Here is a 17,697-nt window from a genome sequence, read left to right as displayed (position 1 = left end):
GGTATACATCCATTATCTCATTTCATCTTCATAACAACACTAGGAGATAAGAATTATCATCTCCAATTATTTATCTCTGTTAGTTTCTACATTTTGAAGAAATCGTACCCCAGAAAAGCAAAGGACCTTTTCCAAGGTCAAATGGCCAGTGAGTGCCAGAGATCTTGCTGAACTGATGGTTCCACGTCACCAGAGGAAAGGCTTTAATGGAGGGAATTATCCTTAAGTTGGCCCTTGACGTGTGTGGGGGTTTTCTGTAAAGACTTGAGAAAAATATTTCAGAGAGGATGAGCCAAGATAAAGAAATGGGAATACATGAACATAATAAGCATTGCTGATTGAATATTTTGTATGGATACATATGTATCATATATAGTTATAATTATGTATTGAAGTATTGATTATGTATTGAGTGCTGACCACATGCAAAGCATCATTCTAAGCCCTGAGTATTGCCTCATTTAACTGAATTATCACAATAATCCTTTGAGGCAAGTACAATTGTTATCATCTTCATTTTACAGATGAAGAAACTGAGACACGGAGAGATTAAATAACTTGCTTACGTAGTTATGCAGTTAGTAAAAGGCAAGCCTAGATTTAACACAGGTAGACTGACTTCAGAGTATTTGCTATTCTGCCTCCCTGTTTTTGATATCAGGAAATGACATAAGTTGTTTCTATTTTGGTTGGACTCTGATATTTTAGGGAAAGGTTATTTAGTAAGGCTGAAAAGGTTGGTAAGAGTCATGTTGCAGAAGGCTCGCATGCAAGGCAGAGGAGTTTGCCCCAATAATTTTATACATTATAGGTGGTAATTGTAGATTTTCTGTTTCTCAATGACTGGAATTCTGTAAATTGACTTGTGCAATTATAGCTGATCAACTGATACACAATAGTTTTTTGAGGCTAAGAGCACATCTGCTTTCACTTTTGCTGAAATTTCATTTGTTCTAAATTATCTGAAGTACAGGATTGATACTCTCTCAGGGCCAGTCCCTTAATGATAGATTTTAAATTTTGGCACAGGGTCCTATAGAAAAGTAATCTGGAGAGCAAGAAGGTGCAAATTAAAATTATTTGTGTGACATTTAGCTTATGATTCTTGTGGGAGCTCAATAGACATTTGGTTGGGTTAAGTTTATTAATGTGTCTAAAATAATTTTACATTTGAGTCATGATCTGCACATGCCCCCATTGTAATTTTGAATCCAGTCATGTGTGGCTTTTCAGGAGTAGATGAGCTTGTCGGCATTCTTAGAAGAGGCTTCCCTGTGAGAATTTACTACCCAAATCCAAACATTATACAGTAGTGTTGATGATAATTCCTTATATTTGTTTAGAAGTTCTAGCATTATTTTTCAAGACTTGAGTGTCATGTGCAAAATTTAAATAGTAGATTTGGTTAGTCTGAGAAAATTGGAAGGACTTAACAATAAATTACATTGTTTTTTTTCTTTCCTGAAAATTTTTATATTGAATTTAGTATTTAATACATGCTTTCAACTATGAATAATATTAATAAACAAGGTGTGATTTATTTTTAATGTTTCCCTCTCCACAGGTTGCTTACTATTTTGTTAGTGAGCCCTATTTTGATGCATTCAAGTTATGAATATAACTGGCGATGGGGAGTTGTAATCACGTGGTCTGGAATTAAAGGAGTTTTTAATTTACTCTTGGCTCCTGATATTTATAATCTTGCTGAACAGAAAGTAGACGTACCACAAATGGTAGGAAAGATCATATCTCATGATTATTCATATTTGTCATTTTTACTTATCTTGCCCACTTGTCAGAGAACCCAGTAATAAAGTTCACCAGCTTTGAATTAGATTTTTAAAATGCATTCTTTTAAGTAGAAAGGAACAGAGCAGAACGTTATTTATGTTAAGAATGTGAAAGGGACCAAGTCATGGAGTAGTTATGGATGTGGTATTAGATACACTGGGGCTCTGATCTAGACTCCACCATTCATAGGCTGGGTGATCTTGAGGAAGTTCCTCAGCCTTGTTGAGCTTCAACTTTCAGTTGAGAATTGAGATCATGCTTAATAAAATACCAGACACTTAATGAATGCTCAATAAATGTTATTGAACAGACAAATGCTATTTTCTTTTTTTTTTTTTTTGTGAGACAAGATCTCACTCTGTCGCCCAGGCTGGAGTGCAATGTTACGATCTTGGCTCACTTCAACCTCCGCCTCTCAGGTTTAAGCAATTCTAATGCTTCAGCCTCCCAAGTATCTGGGATTACAGGTGTGCACAACCACATCTGGATTATTATTATTGGTATTTTTAGTAGAGACAGGGTTTCGCCATGTTGACCAGGCTGGTCTCGAACTCCTGGCCTCAAGTGATCTGCCCATCTCGGCCTCCACTCAAAGTGCTGGGATTACAGACGTGAGCCACCAGACCCGAGTACAAATACTATTTTTCAATAGCTGCCAGAAAGCATGAAAAAACAATACTCTTGTCAAGAGCATTCTAATCCTTATAGTTCTTAGAACAAAAACTGAAATGCTAGGTAAGTATACCAAGATAAGAAATATTGTATACATTTTTAAATTAAGGGTCTAGGTAGATTTATGTCTTTAGGGCTAATTTTAAAAAATTTATTTCTCGAAAAATTCTGGGCAAAGACTCCATCATCTGTAGCACAAAACAAAACTTGATTTCCTTTCCACTCTTTCTCAAAGCCTTTCCCCATGGGTTAGCTGGTGGATTTCTGGGGAGTCTGGTGGTGGCTGCATCTGACAGTGCAGGCAAGATTAAAGAGCCCAGTGCAACTGCTGGCAGTGTACTTTGTCATTTGTGACAGCACTGTGAGCTAGCTAGAGAAGTTTCCAGAAGCTGCTAGAAATCTCCAGGATCAGCCTCTCATTACCTTCTAATAAGATAAACCCCAAATCTGTTTCTGGGAGGGGGAAATCCTCTTGAATGATATGAGCTCAAGAGCACTGACTCATCTACCAAGGAATCTGGAGGTAGATGTACAGAGTTTGTTGCTATTGTCCAATTTCCATCCCAGAACTTCTCTTCTTTACTATTTTGCTGCTGTCCCAAAGGCCCCAGGAATACAGTATTTATTTAATACCTTCTTTTTGGGAGCAACTATTGACATCTCCGTCTTGCATGTGGAGAAATCCAATCAAAGGGTAGCCTTCTGTATGTAGCAGAAGAGGGAAAGACCTCAGGTGCCCTAACTCCAAACAGGAAGTGCTATTTTTGATGGAGTATCATATTCATATTCCTCACCACATTTTTTTCTGAGGTTTTATATCCACGGGTCTGATCTGGGCATTAATTTTGAGTTCAAATAACCAGTGGTTTTGCAAAGACTTTGGTTCTTTCCATGCTCCAAAAGAAAAGTAAAATAATCAACATTACAGCTCCTTCGATTCTCTTTTATGCAAGGAATTGGCCTAAAACCAAGTCAATGAGAAGTTAACTAGCACCTGGGCATCATTTTACAGTGTTTCTTAGTTCTGTCTGGTGTTAAGAGTCCCATTGCTTCCACCCTAGACCTACACAATCACAACCCACAGCGGAGTCAGTATGTTTAACAAGCACTTCAGGTGATTGTTATTAGTTAAGTGTGCGAGACACTGGAGGAGAAATTACTATTAACTCCTCTTTTCAGTGAAGGATGCTGTGGCTCAGAGTGATGGTTAAATTAACTGGCCCCCGGTCACATGGCTAAGAAATGGCAAAGTCATGGCCTACAAATGTTGGTTATCTTTTTGCTTCCACACAGCACCTCTCCAGGCCTCACCACAGCTCCTGCCTTCTCCTTCAGAACCTCTGGTACAGCTGTAGTAAATGCTGGTGGCAGGCACATATCCCTCTGCTGCCCACAGTCACCACCGCCTGCGGTTGCTGGGCTTTCTCTCCTCCCTGCAGTTTCCACAGCCATGCCTGGGATGGCTACCACTGTGCTGTCTTTGCATGACTGCCGCCAGGAGTGGCAACTGTGGAGAGCTCTTCCCTCAGTGTCCTTAGCATAGAATCTCCAGTCTATTGTTTTCCTCGTTCAGATTGAAAATTAATGTCTGCCCCAGTGTAGTATGTTCAGGCAATGTCCACAAAACTGCTTTTTTGCCTTAACTGACTTGTCAGAAACAGGATTTTAAAATGTGGATTAAGATATTGATAGAATTTTGTTGGTGGCTAATTGAACAATGATTGCTGTTGGAGTACTTATTTAATATTTTGGTTCTAACTATTTATGTGTTTTGTTTTTAGTTTATACTCTATGTGCAAGTAGTATCATTATTGACAATGGGAATAAATTCATACGTGATGACTCAGTCAGCCAGGAAGTTAGGTAAAGTATATGTCTCATTCATGAATTAGCTGGGGAGAATAATACAAACAGGTTATTGTTGGGTGTCATGGGCACGTTTCTCATGAAGCTCAAGGAATTGGTTTAGAAATTATTCATTTTTCATTTATTCATATCTTTAGATGCATATTGCTTGGGATATTGGTTCAGCCAGTTTAACAAAAGCCAGATGAACAGAGGCTTAAACAAGACAGAAGGGTTTTTTTCCCTCCACCAAAAAGTCCAGAAGTGTGAGATGGTTCTACTCTACAAGGTTGTTTAGAAATCCAAGTTCCTTTGATTGCTCTTCCATGCCCTAGGGTGCTACTCTTGTCCACAGGGTAGAAGCCTGCTCACTACCACCATGTCTACAATCCAACCAACTAGAAAGGGGAAATGGTGGGGGAGGGGTGTGTGGCAATGGAGGGTAAGCAGCCTCCCTCTGTATATATCATTATCACTCACATTCCATTGGCCAGAACTTAGTCACATGGACACACATGGGCAAGGGAAGCTGGGAAACACCATCTTTCCCTGCTGGCGATATGATCAGCCAAAACTTAGAGATTCTATTGGCAGAAGGAAGAAGAAGAGAATGGATGTTGGGAGATAACAGCAGGCTCTGCCACAGTTGGTTATTTCTAAAAGGAATCTCAGGCCATTTACAATAAAATGCATAAATATAATAAAATAACAAATAGATACATTCAGTAGAGAAATCCAGCATAAGATACTTGGTGGCAGTAGGGTCAAGGGGAGAGGGGAAAACTGGGGTGAGATTAGGCAAAGTCTTATAGCAGAACCTTAGTATAGTTCAATATGCCATGGCCTGATCCTCAGCTTTGCTGCTACAGAGACCCGATTTTGTCTGGGTATTTAAAATTGATCAGACTACTGGAGATTTACCTATCAGGCATAACTTGGGGATACTGCAGGTTCAATTCCAGACCATATGACAAAACAAATAATGCAACAAATATCACAATAAAGCAAGTCATACAAATTATATGGTTTCCCAGTGCATGTAAAAGTTGTGTTTACATTGTAATGCAGTCAATTATAATGCAAAAGCACAGTGTTTAAGAAAACTATTTACATACCTTAATGAAAAAATGCTTTCTTGCTAAAAAAATGCTAACAATCATCTGAGCCTTCAGCAATTCACAATCTTTTTGCTGGTGCAGGGTTGATAGCTGTTGACTGATTAGATCAGGGTGGTGGTTGCTGAAGATTGGGTGGCTGTGGCAATTTCTTTAAGACAACAAAGAAGTTTGGCACATCAACTGACTCTTCCTTTCATGAAAGATTTCTCTGTAGCATGCAGTGCTGTTTGATAGCATTTTACATAGAGTAGGGCTTCCTTCAAAACTGGAGTCAATCCTCTCAAAACCTGTTGCCACTGCTTTAGCGACTAAATTTATAAAATATTCTAAATCCTTTGCTGTCCTTTCAACAATGTTCACAGCATCTTCACCAGGAGTAGACGCCATATCAAGAAAGCGCTTTGTTTACTCATCCATAAGAAGCAACTCCTCATCTATGCAAATTTTATCCTGAGATTGCAGCAATTCAGTCACATGTTCAGGCTCTTTTTATTTATTTATTTATTTTTGAGACAGAGTCTCGCTCTGTCGCCCAGGCTGGAGTGCAGTGGCGCCATCTCGGCTCACTGCAAGCTCCACCTCCTAGGTTCACACCTTCTTCTGCCTCAGCCTCCTGAGTAGCTGGGACTACAGGCGCCCGCCACCATGCCCAGATAATTTTTTGTATTTTTAGTAGAGACGGTGTTTCACCGTGTTAGCCAGGATGGTCTGGATCTCCTGACCTCGTGATCCCCCCGCCTCGGCCTCCCAAAGTGCTGGGATTACAGGCAAGAGCCACTGCGCCCGGCCTCTACTTCTAATTCTAGTTCCCTTGCTATTTCCACCACATCTGCAGTTACTTTCTCCACTGAAGTCTTGAACCCCTCAAAGTCATCTGTGAAGGTTAAAATCAACTTCTTCCTGACTCCTATTAATGTTGAATTATGAATGCTCTTAATGGCACCTAGAATGGTGAATTCTTTTCATGAGGTTTATTATTGATTTTCCCCACATCCATCAGAGGAATCACTACCTATGACAGCTGTAGCCTTACAAAATGTATTTATTAAATAATAAGGCTTGAAAGTCAAAATGACTCCTTGATACTTGGGCTGCTTCAACTCCCCGTCCATCTCCATCAGAGCTCTTGCCTGACTAAGTGTATTGTCAGTGAGTAGTAATATTTTGAAAGGAATCTTTCTTTCCTGAGCAGTAGGTATCAATAGTGAGCTTAACATATTTAATAAACCATGCTGTAAAGAGATGTGCTGTCATCCAGGCTTTGTTTTTTTCTTTTTTAGACCTCAGACAGAATACATTCAGCTTAATTCTTAAGAGTCTTAGGATTTTCAGAATGGTAAGTAAGCACTGGCTTCAACTTAAAACCACAAGCTGCATTAGCCCCTAACAAGAGTTAGTCTGTCCTTTGAAGCTTTGAAGGTAGGCATTGGCTTTTCCTTTTTAGTAATGAAAGTCATCCATGGCATCCTCTTCCAATATAAGGCTGTTTATCTACATTGAAAGTCTGCTGAATCTACATTGAAATCTACATTGAAAATCACCTTCATCAATGATCTTAGCTAGATCTTCTGGATAACTTGCTGCAGCTTCTACATCAGCCCTTGCTGCTTCACTTTGCACTTTTATGTGATGGAGATGACTTCTTTCCTTTAACCTCATGAACCAACCTCTGCTAGTTTCTAACTTTTCTTCTGCAGCTTCCTCACCCCTCTTAGCCTTCATAGAACTGAAGAGAGTTAGGGCCTTGCTCCAGATTAGATTTTGGCTAAAGGGAATGTTGTGTTGGTTTGATTTTCTATTCAGACCACTCAATCTTTCTCCATATCAGCAATAAGGCTGTTTTGCCTTCTTATCATTTGTGTGTTCACCAGAGTAGCACTTTTAATTTCCTTCAAGAGATTTTTCTTTCCACTCACAACTTGGCTGACTAGTGCAAAAGGCCTAGTGCTTGGCTTATCTTGGCTTTCAACCTGCTTTCCTCACTAAATTTAATCATTTCTAGTTTCTAATTTAAAGTGAGAGACATGTGACTCTTCCTTTCACTTGAACACTTAGAAGCCATTGTAGGGTTATTAATTAGCCTAATTTCAATATTGTATGTCTCAGGGAATAGTGAGGTCCAAGGAGAGAGCGAGAGAGAGATGCAGAAATGGCCAGTCTGAGGGGCAGTCAGAACACACACTTACTGATTGTTGTGTTATGTGGGTGCGGTTTGTGGTGCCCCAACACAATTACATTAGTAATATCAAAGATTACTGATCACATATCACCATCATGGATATAATAATAACGAAAAAGTTTGAAATATTGTGAGAATTACCAAAATGTAGATACAGAGACATGAAGCGAGGACATACTGTTGGAAAAATGGTGCTGATAGACTTGCTAGATGCACAGTTGCCACAGACCTTCAATTTGTAAAAACTGCAATATCTGCAAAGCACAATAAGGTAAAGCATGATGAAACAAGACATGACTGCACCACACTCACAGATTCATCAATAAACCAGAAGGTCGATTTACTAGTTTATAATGAGGATGAATTTCTATGTGTGAAATTTTTGTGACCATTATCACAGTATTCACTTCTGATACCAATTTTTGTGATAAACCAGATTGGTAATCAAAAGGTTTCTTGTAGAGCATGGAACTAATGAGGGCAAAGGAAGGATAATGTTGAAGGAGAGTTGTTCTAAATATGGCAGTAGCCTGATATATTTATCCTGTTCTACTCATAAGAGTCAACACTGTTCTGCTTGGGTGTTTTCAGAAAGTCCTGCACATTCTTAGAACTGTGCCCCAAAACACTGTTGCAGAACTTCCTGTGACAGCCCACCTCAAAGCAAAGGGCTCCAATGGTTGAGTGAGGCTAGTACATGGGGCAGATTTTAGGCAGCTCTCCTTTTTCCCCAGTTATGGACCCCTCTCTTCCCCTCCCTTCCCCTCCCTTCCCCTCCCTTCCCCTCCCTTCCCCTCCCTTCCCCTCCCCTCCCCTCCCCTCCTTCCCCTCCCTTTCCCTCCCCTTCTCTTCCCCTTCCTTCCCCTCCCTTCCCCTCCCTTCCCCTCTCTTCCCCTCCCTTCCACTCCCTTCCCCTCCCCTCCCCTCCCCTCCTTCCCCTCCCTTTCCCTCCCTTCTCTTCCCCTTCCTTCCCCTCCCCTCCCCTCTGTTCCCCTTCCCTCCCCTCCTTTCCCCTCCCTTCCCTTCCCCTCCCTTCCCCTCTCCTCCCTTCCCTTTCCTTCCTTCCTTCCTTCCTTCCTTCCTTCCTTCCTTCCTTCCTTCCTTCCTTCCTTCCTTCCTTCCTTCCTTCCTTCCCTCCTTCCTTCCTTCCCTCCTTCCTTCCTTCCTTCCTTCCCTCCTTCCTTCCTTCCTTCCTTCTCTCTCTCTGTCTCTCTCTCTCTCTTTTGACAGCTCACTATCTTGCCCAGGCTGGTCTCAAATTCCTGGGTTCAGCCTCCAGAGTAGCTGGGACTACAGGTGCTCACCACCCCAACAGGCTGTGTTTGTTCTTCTTCATTTAAAAAAAAATTATACAGGGCCGGGTGCGGTGGCTCACGCCTGTAATCTCAGCACTTAGGAAGGCCAAGGCAGGCAGATCACGAGGTCAAAAGATCGAGATCATCCTAGCCAACATGGTGAAACCCCGTCTATACTAAAAATACAAAAATTAGCTGGGCGTGGTGGCACTTGCCAGTAGTCCCAGCTACTTGGGAGGCTGAGGCAGGAGAATCACTTGAACCTGGGAGGTGGAGGTTGCAGTGAGCCGAGACTGTGCCACTGCACTCCAGCCTGGTGATAGAGCAAAACTCCACCTCAAAAAAACAAAACAAAACAAAACAAAAAAAACAGAGTCTCACTCTGTCACCCAGGCTGCAATGCAGTGGTGTGATTATGGCTCGCTGCAGCCTGGACCTCTTGGACTCGAGTGATCCTCTTGCCTCAGCCTCCCAAATAGCTGAGACTACTGGTTTGCACCACCACACCCAACTCATTTTTTTTTTCTTTTTTGGTAGAAACAGGGTCTGACTATATTGCCCTGGTTGGTCTTGAATTCCTGGGCTCAAGGGATTCTCCTGCCCTGGCATCCCAAAGTGTGGAAATTATAGGTGTGAGCCACCGTGCATGGTCTCGGGTTATTGTTTATAGTGAAAAGCTGTGCTTGGATTGGCAAAAGCTCACAAGGCAGCATGAGTGAAGTGAATTTGATGCCTGAAGTCTTGCTCACACTTTCCTTCCCACCAAATCCCTTTGGCTGCCAGGGATCCGGACCCAGTTGGCTCTCTTTTTTGAAGACAAAATATGTGGGTTTCTCTCATGCTTCCTTTCTTGTGATTCTTCCTACTCTGTATTCAAAAGTGAGAACAGTGAGGGATTTTACTACCATGACAATGCTTTTTTTCTCTTGTTTCTTTTTTTCCCCCTCTATAAATTTTTGGTTTTATTAACCAAGCTTCAGAATTTCTTTTAACTCACTCTGGAATAAAGATTATATAGCAAGTACTTTATCTTTTCAATGTTCATTCTTTCTAGAAATACCATGTGGTACACATTTAACAGCTGCTTGTCGGATTTGAGTTTTATCAGTCAGAGGCTCAAACCAACTCCTTCCATCTGGTCTAATGCTTTTAAGCGATCCCTCCTCATACTCTTCCAGGATTATCTTAAACACTGGGAGTACATTCAGATGTACTGGTGCCACCAAGTAGCCCACATGCCTTCATACTTCCGCTGAGTAACTGGAAAGTGGCTGTTGCCCCATCATATGGTTGGTATCTAATTGGGCAAATGAATACATTTTCTCCTTGTATGGTCTTAGCCCTGGGAATTTTAAATCCAAGGCAGCAGGCAGTCAGATGCCTCTGTGCTCTGGGTTACAGTGAACTGATTCTGATGCTTGAGAGGGCTATCCCTGCAGACCTTTCTGGATCCCCCAAACTTCAAATCACTCCATTGTACCCAGTGTCCCACAGAGAGTGAAATAAAGTTACACTGAAATATTTAGAAGCCATTTAGCCCTTGAAGAGACATTTCGTATGCAATATAAGGAGAGAACAGCTTTATTGAGATGGAACTGTGAGTAAGTAGACTAAGCTCATTTACTCATTAAACTCTTCTCTTTGGTAAGTGAACCTTATAGAAACCTCAAGAAAATGCAAAATGCTACACATTTTGAACATATTGATTCACTGGCCAGAAAACAGAGATGTTAAATTTGAGGGATCTCTATTGCACTGGCCTTTAAATGTTATTATGTACAGTATAAGAAACAATTGGAGAACTTGTTAAAATGTAAATCTTCAGGCCAATCTGATTCTGTAGGTATGGAGTAGAACCCAGGAATTTGCATAGTTTAATAGGCAGCCCTTCCACCTGTACCCTTTACACTTTGAGAAATATGGATTGGGTGCGTTGAAATAGTCATGTCTTTAGCTATAGGGAAAGCAGGGAAACTAATAAACATTTTTTAGCAGTTGAGTCAGATAAAGTTGAGCTATACAGCCAAAAAGAAACAAATAGTTCGGTAATCTTCTGGAAAGTTTTGTATGAAAAATTGTCCTTGCTCTAACCACTCTGGTTTGCAGGTGATCTCAAGATTTCACTACATAATCATGCAACACTTTTTTGCTTTCCCTTGCAGTCATCACTGTACTCTATTAAGGCCTTTGCTTTTGTCTTTGTCACAGATTTGTGTGTTCTTTCCCTCCCAAGACAAATGGCCTTGCAAAATGCCACTCAGCACATACAGGAGATAGTACAGAATACAATAAGTTTATCTAAAGGAGAAAAAATTTTGACAAATGTTAATTGGACCTTAGTAGAAGATAAAACGAGGATCGAATACATTCCTGTGAGTTGATACCTGGCAAGAAGTAGTTTTCCTTTCCTTCCCTTGGTCTGCCTCGCTTGCTTTAGTCTATTGTTAAAGACCTGATTCTGCTAATTAAACGTCAGAAAACTGAGGGGAGAGAGTTACTGGCTTTGCTATTTTGGTGAAATGAGTTTGAATTCTGTCTCTAAAGAGAAGGTCTTGGTTATCCAGCTTTATTTGCCAAATACCAGGAGAATGGATGTTTTTACGATCTGGCTGGTTGAGTACCAATCAATGGCCTCTGCCAAGACAATGTTTTTAGTGGCTTAAGATACTGAGAATTCTCTCCTGGTAGGAGTGTTATAAAAAGCAGAAAACACGGGCTGATTTAGAGAGCAGTCAAGCATATAGATAAGTTTAGAGAAGAATTTGGGATATAAATCTCCCCAAATGAATATTTCCTTTAGCACAATTGAAGGCAACACTTCTTACATGAAAAAACATTACCCACGTTATACACAGCTCTTCATTCTAGCAATTCTGCTTTGAATTACTGGAATCTTTGTTGAGAGTAGCACTTGCCAGTTCCTAATCATTTTTACTTATTTTTAACTTTATCTCTTTATGTTTTAAAATGTCGTCTGGTACGTTTCAGTCTTCCCACGTTTCACATAAGGATATGAAGATGGAATCCACAACAGATGAAGCTTTAATAGAAGAAGCCAGATTGCATGTAGCTACAATACAAATGGTTGGTGCTGTTCACATAATGTTTTAAAATTTCTGGTCTTGCAATGTCTTTAATCCTGGCGTATGATTTTCAGATGACTTGAAAACTTTTCTTCATCTTCTGACAGTCTGTTGATTGTTAAAATTAATGTGTGATTTGTTAAAGTCAAAAAATAAAAAATTTCCTTCTTCCTGAGGCTTTAAGTTTAAGACACAAACCTTGTTATCCTGTTTCTATGTCTGGCAAATTTTAGCAGTCACTTTTGAGGGCCCTTAGAATAATGTTTGGTGCTATTTACATACCAGATAATTAAACATTTTCAAATATTTAAATTGCTTTTATAAATGTAACATATCTGAGTTCCATTTATACAAAATTCTCTCAAGTGCTAATATAGCTGTTAGAGATACAAGAAGCTAAAATAAATCTGATGAATCAAAAATTCTCTTGTAATGTTGTAATACTAATATTTAAATGTTCTAATATAAATACAGGAAGATTACCTGGTAAAATCAAGTTTACACCAGCTTATCAAATTATACATTTTAAACTGGAGTTATAATCAAATAGAACAAATTTTATTCAATATAAAATGTATATAAAATACTAATTATGCCTGGAATTCCTTTTTAGTTTCTTTTTAAAATTTATTGTCAATATTAAGAATTCCTAACATATGCAAAAGTAGATAGAATAGTGTAATAAATCCTCATGTACCTATCATCCAACCTTAAAAACCATCCACATGTGACCGATACCTGCTGCATCCTAACCCCCATCTTATGTATTAGTTTGAAACAAATCATACATGGCATATCATTTCATCTGTAAATATTCAGTATATATCTTTAAATTTTAAAGTATTTTTAAAAACATAAAATACTAACATTATACTTAAACATGAATAATAATTCCTTAATAACATCAAATATCGAGTCAGTGGTAAGATTTCCAATTGTCTCAAAAATGTGACAAATACTTATTTTTACAGTTTATGTTTTCAAATTGAATTCCAGTAAAGTCCACACATTGCAGTGAACTGATATGTCCTTCAAATCTCTACTAATATATAAATTCCTTCTTTTTGCTTTCATTTTTTTTCTGTTGAAGAATATATTTCTTCTTATTTATTTATTTATTTATTTATTTATTTAGAGACAGAGTCTGGCTCTGTCATCCAGACTGGAGTACAGTAGCATGATCTTGACTCACTGAAACCTCCGCCTCCTGGGTTCAAGAGATTCTTGGGCCTCAGCCTCCCTAGTACCTGGAATTACAAGTGCGTACCACCATGCCCAGCTAATTTTTGTATTTTTAGTAGAGATGGGATTTTGGCACGTTGGCCAGGTTGGTCTCAAACTCCCGGCCTCAAGTGATCTGCCCACCTCAGCCTCCCAAAGAACTGGGATTACAGGTGTGAGCCACCACTCCCAGCTTGAAGAACATATTTCTTCTTAAGAAATTATTTTCATTCTTTTAAACATTTCTATACTTAGTTTAACATATTCTCAGAGTTTGAAAGGCTCTCATCCACAGTAGAAAGTTCCATATGGCCACAAATTCTTTGCAGAGCCTCCTGTTAAAAAGTGGTATCTTTATCCTACCCCTTGAATTTGGGCTGTTCTTGTGATTTGTTTTGAGCATAAATAATGGCAAAAGTGGCTTTGTGAACATTCTGGAGCCTAGGCATTGAGAGGATTTGTAGCTTCTACCTTTTTTCCACACTGAATGCCACCCTGAGACTGCCATGCAAAGAAGATGACCTAGCCTCTGAAGAATGAGAAGCCACCTAGAGGAAAACTGAGGCAAAAGGGCCAGTACCTAACTTCCAGACTTGTGGATGAGGCTGCCTCAAGTCAAGGGGTGGGGCAATAGACTCAACCTCTTAATAGTAAGACATACACAGAATTTGTGGCCATATTTACTGTTCCACAGTTTGCCCACTGGCCACAATATTTCTACCCCTCCTACATGTAAAACAGACTCACCCTTTTCTAAGAATCCAAAAAGCTACATCCTATTTGCCATCAGACTCAAAGTCCAGTATCTCATGATCTGCAATCCAGGTGAGAGGCTCCTTGGTTGCCTCTCCTGAAGTGTGACTCCTCTTGATCTAGAGACCTGTGAACTAAAAAGACAAGTTATCTGCCCCCCAGACACCCAGTATTCAGTGATGATCAACAGATACCACTGTTTAAGACGGGGAAGAATGGGATGGCTTGAGAAATTATTGGTCCATGGCAATTCTGAAATCCATCTGTGCACACGTACCAATTCTCCTCATTCTTTCTATTTCCGTAGGAAATAATCCATGCTTGTAGCCAAGTGACTTTCTCAGTTTGATTTCTGCCTGTAGGAAACTGAGAGGTTTATATTCTCTTAGAACTGTCTCTGTCCCTTTTTGTCCAATCTAGCACAATTACCGTAAAAACTGTTTGTTTTCAATGACTCTGGTTTAGTCCACCCCACTTCACAATTTCTTATCAGGTAGACTGTTGACTGTGTCAGACAATACAGATATGAGTCTGAGGTGGCCTTTAGTCTTGTTGAGAAGGTAGACGAAGTTCAACCTTGAATCTTTGGGTGGTCTTAACAAAGGGCCTTCAGCCACACCCTTGATTTGATTTGGAAGCTGAGGCCATATTTTACTGGCAGCACCCTGGATTTGGTCCTTTTTTTTTTTTTTTTTTAAATTATACTTTAAGTTCTAGGGTACATGTGCACAAATGTGCAGGTTTGTTACATATGTATACATGTGCCATGTTGGTTTGCTGCACCCATTAACTCGTCATTTACATTAGGTATTTCTCCTAATGCTATCCCTCCTCTATCTCCTCACCCCACGACAGGCCCTGGTGTGTGATGTTCCCCGCCCTGTGTCCAAGTGTTCTCATTGTTCAATTCTCACCTATGAGTGAGAACATGCGGTGTTTGGTTTTTTGTCCTTGTGATAGTTTGTTGAAAATGATGGTTTCCAGCTTCATCTATGTCCATACAAAGGACATGAACTCATCATTTCTTATGGCTGCATAGTATTCCATGGTGTATATGTGCCACATTTCCTTAATCCAGTCTATCATTGATGGACATTTGGGTTGGTTCCAAGTCTTTGCTATGCTGAATAGTGCCACAATAAACATAGCGTGCATGTGTCTTTATAGTAGCATGAGTTATAATGCTTTGGGTATATACCCAGTAATGGGATTGCTGGATCAAATGGTATTTCTGGTTCTAGATCCTCGAGGAATTGCCACACTGTCTTCAACAATGGTTGAACTAGTTTACAGTCCCACCAACAGTGTAAGAGCATTCCTAATTCTCCACATCCTCTCCAGTACCTGTTGTTTCCTGACTTTTTAATGATCATCATTCTAAGTGGTGGGAGATGGTATCTCATTGTGGTTTTGATTTGCATTTCTCTGATGAGCAGTGATGATGAGCATTTTTTCATGTGTCTGTTGGCTGCATAAATGTCTTCTTTAGAGAAGTGTCTGTTCATATCCTTTGCCCACTTTGTGATGGGGTTTTTTGATTTTTTTTCTTGTAAATTTGTTTAAGTTCTTTGTAGATTCTAGATATTAGCCCTTTGTCAAATGGGTAGATTGCAAAAATTTTCTCCCATTCTGTAGGTTGCCTGTTCACTCTGATGGTAGTTTCTTTTGCCATACAGAAGCTCTTTAGTTTAATTAGATCCCATTTGTCTATTTTGGCTTTTGTTGCCATTGCTTTTGGTGTTTTGGTCATGAAGTCCTTGCCCATGCCTATGCCCTGAATGGTTTGCCTAGGTTTCCTTCTGGGGTTTTTATAGTTTTTAGGTCTAATATTTAAGTCTTTAATCCATCTTGAATGAATTTTTGTACAAGGTGTAAGGAAGGGATCCAGTTTCAGCTTTCTACATAGGGCTAGCCAGTTTCCCCAGCACCATTTATTAAATAGGGAATCCTTTCCCTATTTCTTGTTTTTGTCAGGTTTGTCAAAGATCAGATGGTTGTAGATGTGTGGTGTTATTTCTGAGGGTTCTGTTCTGTTCCATTGGCCTATTCCTCTGTTTTGGTACCAGTACCATGCTGTTTTGGTTACTGTAGCCTTGTAGTATAGTTTGAAGTTAGGTAGTGTGATGCTTCCAGCTTTGTTCATTTTGCTTAGGATTGTCTTGGCAATGTGGGCTCTTTTTTGGTTCCATATGAACTTTAAAGTAGTTTTTTCCAATTCTGTGAAGAAAGTCATTGGTACCTTGATGGGGATGGCATTGAATCTATAAATTACCTTGGGTAGTATGGCAATTTTCACGATATTTATTCTTCCTATCCATGAGCATGGAATGTTCTTCCATTTGTTTGTGTCTTCTTTTATTTCGTTGAGCAGTGGTTTGTAGTTCTCCTTGAAGAGGTCCTTCACATCGCTTGTAAATTGGATTCCTAGGTATTGTATTCTCTTGGTAGCAATTGTAAATGAGAGTTCACTCATGATTTGGCTCTCTGTTTCTCTGTTATTGGTGTATAGGAATGCTTGTGATTTTTGCACATTGATTTTGTATCCTGAGACTTTGCTGAAGTTGCTTATCAGCTTAAGGAGATTTTGGGCTGAGACAATGGGGTTTTCTAACTATGCAATCATGTTATCTGCAAACAGGGACAATTTGACTTCCTCTTTTCCTAATCAAATACCCTTTATTTCTTTCTCTTGCCTGATTGCCCTGGCCAGAACTTCCAACACTATGTTGAATAGGAGTAGTGAGAGAGGGGATCCCTGTCTTGTGCCAGTTTTCAAAGGGAATGCTTCAAGTTTTTCCCATTGAGTATGATACTGGCTGTGGGTTTGTCATGAATAGCTTTTATTATTTTGAGATACATTCCATCAATACCTCATTTTTTGAGAGTTTTTAGCATGTAGGGCTGTTGAATTTTGTTGAGGGTCTTTTCTGCATCTATTGAGATAATCATGTGGTTTTTGTCTTTGGTTCTGTTTATGTGATGGATTACATTTATTGATTTGCGTATGTTGAACCAGGCTTGCTTTCCAGGGATGAAGCCACTTTGATCTTGGTGGATAAACTTTTTGATGTGCTGCTGGATTCAGTTTGCCAGTATTTTATTGAGGAATTTTGCTTCGATGTTCATCAGGGATATTGGTCTAAAATTCTCTTTTTTTCTTGTGTCTCTGCCAGGTTGGTATCAGGATGATGCTGGCCTCATAAAATGAATTAGGGAGGATTCTCTCTTTTTCCATTGATTGGAATAGTTTCAGAAGGAATGTTACCAGCTGCTCTTTGTACCTCTGGTAGAATTCGACTATGAATCTGGTGTTGGACTTTTTTTGGTTGGTAGGCTATTAATTATTGCCTGAATGTCAGATCCTGTTATTGGTCTATTCAGCAATTCAACTTCTTTTTGGTTTAGTCTTGGGAGGGTGTAGGTGTCCAGGAATTTATCCATTTCTTCTAAATTTTCTAGTTTATTTGCGTAGGGGTGTTTATAGTATTCTCTGATGGTAGTTTGTATTTCTGTGGGATCGGTGCTGATATCACCTTTATCACTTTTTTTGTGACTATTTGATTCTTCTCTTTTTTCTTCTTTATTAGTCTTGCTAGCGGTCTATCGATTTTGTTGATCTTTTAAAAAAACCAGCTCCTGGATTCATTGATTTTTTGAAGGTTTTTTGTGTCTCTATCTCCTTCAGTTCTGCTCTGACCTTAGTTATTTCTTGCTTTCTGCTAGCTTTTGAATGTGTTTGC

General features: G+C 39.6%; 1 protein-coding gene across 1 annotated transcript in view; it reads left to right on the top strand.

Moving 5' to 3' along the window:
* Positions 1 to 17,697, top strand: part of SLC9C2 (solute carrier family 9 member C2 (putative)) — a 97,758-nt gene that overhangs the window by 41,685 nt on the left and 38,376 nt on the right. Inside the window, exons 9-12 of the mRNA XM_077982083.1 lie at positions 1,565 to 1,733; positions 4,245 to 4,326; positions 11,109 to 11,272; positions 11,889 to 11,984. Of these exons, the coding sequence (XP_077838209.1) occupies positions 1,565 to 1,733; positions 4,245 to 4,326; positions 11,109 to 11,272; positions 11,889 to 11,984 (511 nt within the window). The remainder of the gene's footprint in view (positions 1 to 1,564; positions 1,734 to 4,244; positions 4,327 to 11,108; positions 11,273 to 11,888; positions 11,985 to 17,697) is intronic.

This window comes from Macaca mulatta, chromosome 1 (genome assembly GCF_049350105.2).
Source record: "Macaca mulatta isolate MMU2019108-1 chromosome 1, T2T-MMU8v2.0, whole genome shotgun sequence".
Classification (NCBI taxonomy): Eukaryota; Metazoa; Chordata; class Mammalia; order Primates; family Cercopithecidae; genus Macaca; species Macaca mulatta.
The sequence above is the reverse complement of the archived record's forward strand: the minus strand, read 5'-3'. Positions and strand labels throughout refer to the sequence as shown.